At 41.7% G+C, this 8886-nt stretch overlaps 1 protein-coding gene across 1 annotated transcript; it reads right to left on the reverse strand.

Annotated features, from left to right (window-relative positions):
• Positions 1 to 6644: 6644 nt before the first annotated feature.
• On the reverse strand, positions 6645 to 8886 carry LOC116816688 (C-C motif chemokine 20-like). The gene is made up of 4 exons (XM_032766098.2): positions 8671 to 8886; positions 8026 to 8140; positions 7399 to 7476; positions 6645 to 6957 (listed from the first exon to the last, which is right to left on the reverse strand). Exons 1-4 carry the CDS (start codon positions 8744 to 8746, stop codon positions 6930 to 6932), a joined length of 297 nt encoding a protein of 98 aa, XP_032621989.1. The 5' UTR covers positions 8747 to 8886; the 3' UTR covers positions 6645 to 6929.

Consider the following 8886-nt stretch of genomic DNA (forward strand, 5'->3'; position numbering starts at 1 on the left):
TTCCCTCCCTGAGCTTTTAAAAATCCGGTTTCCTGATTGGTCCTCTGGTCAGGTGTTTGGTTCCCTTTGTAAACCCTTTACAGGTAAAAGAAACATTAACCCTTAGCTATCTGTTTATGACAGGGGGTTGCAAGGTTATTAAATGGGGGGTCACGAGCTGTCAGTCTCCACCTCAAACCCCACTTTGCCTCCAGCATTTATGATGGTGTTAAAGTGTTTTTAATTTATAATGGGGGGAGGGTCACACTCAGAGGCTTGCTGTGTGAAAGGGGTCACCACTACAAAAGTTTGAGAACCACTGGCAGAGAGCCTCTTGGTATATAAAGCTAGTTTCAAAAAACCCACATACATTGCTCGGAATTTAAAATACCTACACTAGAAGGAGCTATGCACTGCTGAGACAACCTTGAACTAGTTTTAATCTATGGATTAAGCGATCAACTGTTATGCAGAGAGATCAAAAGTATCGACATTATCAGCATGCAAGATTAACTTCTTGTGCACAGCTTTTGCATTTTACCCTGTGTTAGCAGTGCTTCAGGAAAGGTAAAAAGCTTGATAAGCCTTGTCACCTGTCAGTATTTAAAAACCTTTGAAAGTCTGCAATAAACACATCTAGAGCACTGGGAACCAACTGAATTTGACTGTATGAGGGGGAAATAATGCAACTACAATGATCAATGTCCCCCTGAGGCCCCGTACCTCTTTAACTCTCTACCAGTTCAGTTCACATTACAAAAAATCTCTCCGTACTTAAGCCGAAGTGTCACTCTAAGGGAAAAGAAGAAAGTGTTTCTTACTCAAATCTAACTTTGCTTGTAGAGAAGAGTGGTTTTTAGGCTTCCTGATTTAAAGTTGTATCATGACCCACTTGCTGTCAAGTAGGTCACTCTGTGGTATTCTGAACTAAATCATGAAATCCCTAGGGTAAATTGAGCAAGGGGAAGATTTAAAAAAAGCCACTTCCTATTTCTGCTGTTAGTCATGGGTGTAATGAGCTTTTTCGGGGGCGGAAGGGGGGTGTTAGTAGCCATAGTGGAAGAATATGACGGGCCATCCCCTTCCTTCTTTCTCTGTATGTTGTCCCCTCCCATATGAATTCAGAAAGATTGCATAATGACTCTTCCGTATTTCTGCCTGGTTAACTAAAATGGCCAGAGGGAGTTTTGTCCACGGAAATTTATAGTGCTGTTTGTTTGGGAATGGAATTCCCCACTCCCAGTGCCCTCTAAATACACACACACAAAAAAACACTTCCTTTGTGCCCCGTTAGAGATTCAGGAAGTTTTCTTAGTCTGTTCACATTTCAGCTATGTTAATCATGGCTGTAACCTGTGATATATGTAGCTATATAATTAACAGTTGCATTTCTGTATAATGCACCTTACAATTTCTAGGCATCTGCTATCTGCATAGGCAGTTGCCATTATATGCATCAGAATTGATAGCATATTACACAGGACAAAAACGGTGCTCCATTCTAGACACTCAACTTCTCTTTTTTATGTGCTGTTGTTTCTTCTAATCTAAAAAAAGGCTAAAAATATATGTTTGCTCTTTGTGTACAAAAAACATAACCAGCTTCGTCTGCGCATGTAAATGCGCACATGTGTGCTGCAATTAGCATGAGCTAGAGCTAGTCCTCTCAAAAGAACGTCATGCTTTCCCCTTCTGTGCTTTCCACTTCCTCCAGCCCTGGACACTTGTTCATCCTTCTCCACCCAGTCAGACTTGTTCAACAAATTCCTAGTTCCCTCCCTCTTTGCCTGATTTCTCAGGCAGCTTCCCTTTCTAGATGCTTTTATGTAGGGAAGGTTCCCCCCTTTCTTAATCCCACCTGGCTGCTAAGCAGAAGGGCAAGGAGCAGAGAAGGCTTTGGGCCATCAATAAAATAAATAACTTACCTCCTCCTATGATAATTCATAGCTTCCTCCCTTGTTCCTTCTATGGTCCAAATCAGAAAGGAATGGAGGCTCCTGCTCAATGGGAGCTCGGTGCTACGCACTCAGGATAGCAAGGTTGGCACACTAGGCTCATCTGCAGAGTGTTGCTCAGCCATTCCATGGTTAAAGCCTGTGCGGGCCCACAACAGGGAAGATGATGGTCAATGAGCAATCCTATGCACTTTCTAAATAAGGAAAAGAGATGGTTATTATGCACACTGGGTATTTTGCCTGCATATGCATTGGAATTATGAGAACTTTAGCCCTCTGTGGGAGGCACTACAGCTAACGGATTCATGAAAGGGCCAAAAACTTTCAACAAAATAGTTTTCTGTCAGAAAATGCGGTTTCATTGAAATCAAAATGAAAATGTGTTAATTGCGATTAAATTTTCAATAGTCAAAGCTATTTGTTTTTACTTTTTCCTATCATTTTGATAAATTTCATTAATATTTTAATATACTATAAAATTCTCAATTGTAACAGATTATATACATAATAGATGTAATATATCATCTATTTTGGTATAATTTTATAGTGTGTTTACATTTTGACCTTATCAAAGCAAAATGATTCAAATATTAAAAACAAAATATTGTAATGTCTCAACCAAAATTATTCAGAATTTCTGTCCTGTGAAAAATTATGAAATTTTGACTTTTTGTTCTGTTTAGGAATTAAATCAATGTCAGAATTTCCCATAGAACAGAAATTGTTTTCTAACCATCTCTAGCGTGTGTAGGTACTTTGACTAAGTCTGTTACAGCCATAGAGTAACGTGCCAAAGCAGGCATTTTTGGAGCTGTGCATGACCACTTTGATTTCTATTTCTGACATCCTGGTCTATCAAAAAGAGTCCTTCTGCAACCAGGAACTGCCATGTTTGAGTGAGTAGTGAAGTTAGGGTGACCAGAGAGCAAGTGTGAAAAATTGGAACAGGGAGTGGAGGGTGATAGGAGCCTATATAAGAAAAAGACCCAAAAATCAGGACTGTCCCTATAAAATTGAGACATCTTGTCACCCTAAGTGAAGTTTACCAAGCTAATGTCGTCTGCTCTCCTGATGCAGGGCTGTCTCTTTCTATATCTTTCAGGCTCCCATTTCCCCACTTTATAGGTGATTTCATTAGACTTGTACCAAGCCTACAGTGGTACAAAGATATTGTTTCTGGCTAGATGTTGACACATACATCTACTTTCACTTGAAAGGTTATTGTATGCATACTTGATGAATGATTTATCTACTGTTTCCACTGGCAGACTTGAGCACAGTTCGCGGCTACTCATTTTAGAAGAAACCTGGTAACTATAGGAATTAGCCACATTTTTACTTCTCTCTACCATCCAAAAGAGAATGAGAAGCTAGACTTTGAAATAAGGTGATATTGTGCACAACACCCAAGGACTTTCTTCCATAGTGGAGTAATACCTGCTGTAAAGCCATGGGACAAGAGATTATTATTTGTATTACACAGTGCCTAACGGCCCCAGGCACTATTGAGGGCATATGTGTTATGATTGTTACACTCGGGTCAGTGCATCCTTCAGCTAAACGGTTTCTAGTGGTGTTCATGGTGTATTAACTAATCTCTTCCTTCTTACAAGGGACAGGGGTCAGCGTTCTGTAATTAAGGATATCTACTTATCTATCAGTTTCTGTTACTGTGATATCTGAACAGGCTATGACAACATCAAGAGGCAAACTCTTCACTAATATTTGTTGGCAATTGGGTCCATGTCCACTAGGCACACAGAAGGAAAAAATAGGCAAAGCTATTTATGAACTATGACTGCAATGTTTTGACTACAGTAGAACCTCAGAGGTATGAACACCTCAAAAATGAGGGTTATTTGTAACTCTGAAATGTATGTAACTGAACAAAATGTTATGGTTGTTCTTTCAAAAGTTTACAGCTGAACATTGACTTAATACAGCTTTGAAACTTTACTAGACAGAAGAAAAATTCTGCTTTCCCTTTATTTATTTTTAGTAGTTTACATTTAACAGAATTGTACAGTATTAGCTTGCTTTCTTTCTCTCTCTTTCTCTCTCTCTCTCTCTCTCTTTCTACTTTTAGCTGATTGTTTACTTCCAGTTCCAAATGAGCTGTGTGGTTGACCGGTCAGTTTGTAACTCTGCATTTGTAACCCTGATACGGTTCTACTGTATCTGATAGCTCAAGTCATCATATCCTATGACTGCAAGTGATGTCTGTTGCAAATTGCTCCATTTTAGGGACATTACCTTGGAACTGCAGTATTGCCAACCTCAAGTGTTCAAAAATCTTGAGTCAGGCTCCCCCCTCCCCACAAATCAGGAGATTGGCTTAAAATAATACATTTTGGGTTCTTTTTATTTGCCTTTTGATTTCAAGTCATGTTTTCAGGCTTTTCTCTGCAACCATGAGGGCTAGAAAAAAATCACTTTTTAAAGAAAATGAAAGTTGAGATTCTCATGTAATCAAAGGATGCCAGGAACTGGGGCTTTAAGAAACATACCAAATATTGAGAGACTCAATACAATCATAAGAGTTGGCAACACTGACTGATCAGTCAGAGAAGCCATATGAACAGCCCACTGGGGGCTCTGAGGTGACCTGCGCAGTCCACAGGGCAATAACGTTTTCCATTGTTCTTCCATGTGGGAAAAGAAAGATTGGGCTCCTTACTGTACTAATAACATAGATTATATAGGTAGCATGAACATGCTTAGTGGGGAACTAGTGGCAGCACCACAGGAAGTCCTCTTGCACTTCTTCATATAACGGTTAGCATTTAGCCTGATTAACAGGCTCAGGAATAGAAGTCTTCTATCCACAGAACTGGTACAGCACAAGCTGTACTTCGACACCCACCTTCAGGGACCACCTCTTGTGATGGGCAGGTAACTATTTCCACGGCTAGTCACACCATAGCCTCTCAGCTGATAGTGCATGTGAAGATCTGCTGTGCTTCCCATTCCTGAACTTTTGTGATACAAACCTAATATGGCAACAGATAAACTCCCTCTGTTTGACTGAGGCACAATTGTGCTCAGAACAATTTGTTATGTGGAACAAATAAACAGTAGACATCAGTTCTTCTGTAAGATTCCCCCCACTTCCCATGTCCACTGCCTTCATGAGGCAAACAGAGTGGGTAAGGGGAGGGGGAGCCATTGTTTTTAATTTACACTTATGGATGCACGGCAATGAGAAGTATAATTCCAGGAGCACAGGAACAGCGATCTGGATATTCATAAACAAAAAATGTTTTATTTCAGGAGTATGTATTCATATCAGCAGCTTTTGGGGAGGGGGTAGCTAATGCAATGTTTTATTATCACATTCACGATCACCATGTTTTCCTTCTCAAACCTTTGCATTTTAAACATACAATAGCTACTCCTGAGGGCATTCTGTGCCAAAAAAAAAAAAATTCTGCACACTATATTTTAAAATTCTACAAATTTTGTTTGTCAAATAAATGTGGAGGCTCCGGTGTGTCAGTAGGGAGTACAGGCCACTGGCTGCGCAGAGGTGGGAAATCATTGTGCAGCTCCCCACCCCCGGAGACACAGACTCAGCAGCGAGACTGCACCCAACCTTGACACAGAACAAGTGTCAGAAACGCCCCAGTACCCTGCCCTTCCATGCCAAGTGCACCAGGTGTGGGTAGGCAGGCTAAGCAAGGCAGGATCCAAGTATAGAGGGGCTTAGTAGGAGGGATCCAGCTGTGGGTCGAGAGGGTTCTGTGTGTGGCAATCTGGGGGCGGGTGGCTCAGTGGGGGATCTGGATGCACAGGGGCTTACTGGGGGGTTCTTGGTGCAACAGTAATGGGACTCCTCAGGGGGGTCCAGGTGAAGGTGGTTGGAGCTCAGCAGGTGGTGGGGCTCTGGGTGTGGAGGATATAGAGCTTGGCAGGAGAATCTGGATGTGGGGGGCTCAGTTGCAGGTCCAGATGCTGGGGCGGGGGAACTGAGTGCAGCTGGTTGGGGCTTAGTGGGGTGGGGATCCGGGTACTCATCACAGTGATCCAGGTGCAGGAGGAGTGGGGCTCATTATGGGAGGTTCTGAGTGCTGGGGGTGAGGCTCAGCGAGAGGGTCTGGGTATGAGGGGGTCTGGATGCACAGGGGTTGAGTGGATGGGGGAGCAGCTCCACATACAGTGATCCCTCCCCCTGCAGCTGAGGAGCAATGGGTGCAGGAAGTAGGTGGGGGAGAGTTTTCAAAGCTTCCTGCAGCCTGGGAAGAAACTGGTGGGGTGGGGGTCTGACCCAGCCCTGGATGCCATGCCGGGGAAAAGGAAGTCCTGTCCTCCCCAGCCCAGCCAGATCTAGCAGGGTAGGAGCCACCAGCCCGGTCTTCCCCAGTCCTTCCCCAAAGTGATTTACCTCTCTGCTGGTTGCCCTGGACACCAAAAAAAAAAAATGGTGGGAAAGGTCACATGACTGCTTTTGTGGCTTTCCTTTGCTTCCCAGTCAGAAAGTCATTCTTCTGTGGGGAAGCAAAGAAATCTGTGGGGGACATAAATTCTGCGCATGTGCTGTGGTGCAGAATTCCCTCAGGAGTAAATATTTATGTTTCATCCATTGTCTTTATATTAAATATTCACTTTGGCCTATGTTATTTTTCAACAATACTAGAAATTAAGGGAAACTCTTTTAGACAAAAAATGAAATGAACAGAAAACCCACCTAATGTGCACGAATACACTGTACATTAAACGCAGTAGGGCACACAGTACCCAATACATGTGCATCATATTCTATTTTACACAGTAATCAAACATGTAATATATATGATAGCAAAGAAAAAAAAACTTTTACACAGTGCTTAAGTCAAGCAAACAAGTGATGCAATATGAATATGAACCTATAGTTCAATGGTTCCAAAGAAGTCAGCAATAAGTAGATAGCAAGCACACAACAGTGTACAATGAGACAATTCTAACCTAGCTTAGGTTCTGCAGCCCACCTCTCTGTCTAGTTCCAGTTCGGAAACTGTCTTACATTGACATCTTCTTGAGCTTTTTGCTGTAAAAATATAAATAAAAAGCATGGATAAGCTTCAGGTACTCCTTTAATCAGAGGGCCAAATGCATTGCTGGTGTAAACAGGTGTAGCTCCACAGCACTCAGTTGTGTTACATTAGCAACTAATTTAGCTAAAGATTTGAAATTTGCATTTCTCTTCTCTATTACAGTATTTGCAATCTATGGCATTATCCTATCTGGGGTTAGGGGCAAATGGAACACCTGTCTCCATCCTGACCCTATCAGTTTTAAAACAAATGTGCTCCAAACACCCCCTTCTTCTCTGCACAAGAAAAGCAAAAAGAGAAAAGACATGTTTTCAAAATGTGCCCAGCCATGCTTGTACACCCAGTCCCCTGTAAGAGCTTAGATCTGCCACTGTCAGTAGATACTTAGTCACACTCAGGTTTGGCCTACCTAATAGATTTGAAAGTATTCCTACCTCAGCCAAAGAAGACGCTTCTTCACCCAGTTGTCTTCTGGATTTGCACATGCTTTCAACCCACTCTTTGTGTGGAAACTAGAAGAAAAGGTAGAGGGAATAATGACAATAAGGTTCTGCTATTGAGCCATAAAAAACTGCATTCAACAGAACACTAATTCAATAGAACAAAATGCATCATATGGTACTCGACTCAAAAGTAGAGGCAGAAGAGTTCAGTTTAACTGTGAAAGGACAATTCAGAATAATGATGACTATTTCACAGAAATTCATTTTCCAGTAATATGAAGTATGTCTTATAGTGCCGGCATGGAGCACCTTTGCCATTATCTGTATCTTTGCTTAGCATTTCAAAACACTTGGGACTTAAATGTACAGCATACAGATACTGTGTGAGAGAATGTGAGTCGAGCACTTTCCTAATATTTATGTCCTATAGGTAAAAAAGTTATTTCTACTTTAAATGAATTTTATAGGTTTTGATTTCATAGAGCCAAGTAAGGAAATAAAGTTTGTTTATGATTAAAGCCATTTCCCCTTCAGTCTAGGTTAAAAGACCAAGTCTTGTGGTGTAAGTACAGATACTCGGTCCATTTGCAACTAAATCTCTTTCGGCTGGTAACTTACATGATAGCACCGATGTCACAGACTTCATTTGATAACTGCTCCGTGTAGCCATTGATGGCCCGACGAGGTAGCTCAGTTCTCATGTAGGAGAGGCAGCAGTCTTGGTTGCTTTGGGCTGGAATGGGGAAAAATGTGTTACAAATGAGTGAAATAGAATTAATTTTCATCCTGTAGGTGGGACAAAGACCTCAAATTAAGGATGTGTGATAATCCCTTTAGTGGGGCTAAGCCAGATCTGTAGTGATAGGAAAGTTCATCACTTAAAAAAAATTATAAGTAAAAATAGCAGCAAATAAACCCTCAGTGTTCAGTACTGACACCTCAGCTGGCATCGTCAGCAGTGGTGACTAAGATTAATTATGGACAGAGACTGAGCTACAGTACCTAAGAGGTGATGCCCAGAATCGTTTGAGTTTGTCTGGAAAGCTTGCACAGCTACCTTTCATACTATACCTGTTCTCTAGCACTTTCCATTACAAAATAAAATTAAAGAAGAAGCGGGGAGAGGAGAGCCCTGCAGAATAGTGTAATGCCGTAGAAGACAAGCTGCTACCCTCACAGCTTAAATTACTCAACTTTATTATCATACTCCCTACTGATATTTCTGCCTCTAGACATGTGGCCTGAAAAGCAAATATTACTCACCCTCAGAAGTGCAGAAGAGGCACAGCAGCCCCATGAAAGAAGCCAGGATAAAGCTCATGCTGCTAAAGCCTGTCATTTTCAGCTCAATAGTTGAGTTTACTTAAAGCTTCACTTAAGGTATATCAGAAAATCAGCTGCTCTGAACTGACTGCTTTGGCCATGGACAACCTGTTTATAATGTCTGCTCGTGACCTCAGGAAAGTCCTGCAAAAGGTG

This window comes from Chelonoidis abingdonii, chromosome 8 (assembly GCF_003597395.2).
Source record: "Chelonoidis abingdonii isolate Lonesome George chromosome 8, CheloAbing_2.0, whole genome shotgun sequence".
Lineage (NCBI taxonomy): Eukaryota > Metazoa > Chordata > Testudines > Testudinidae > Chelonoidis > Chelonoidis abingdonii.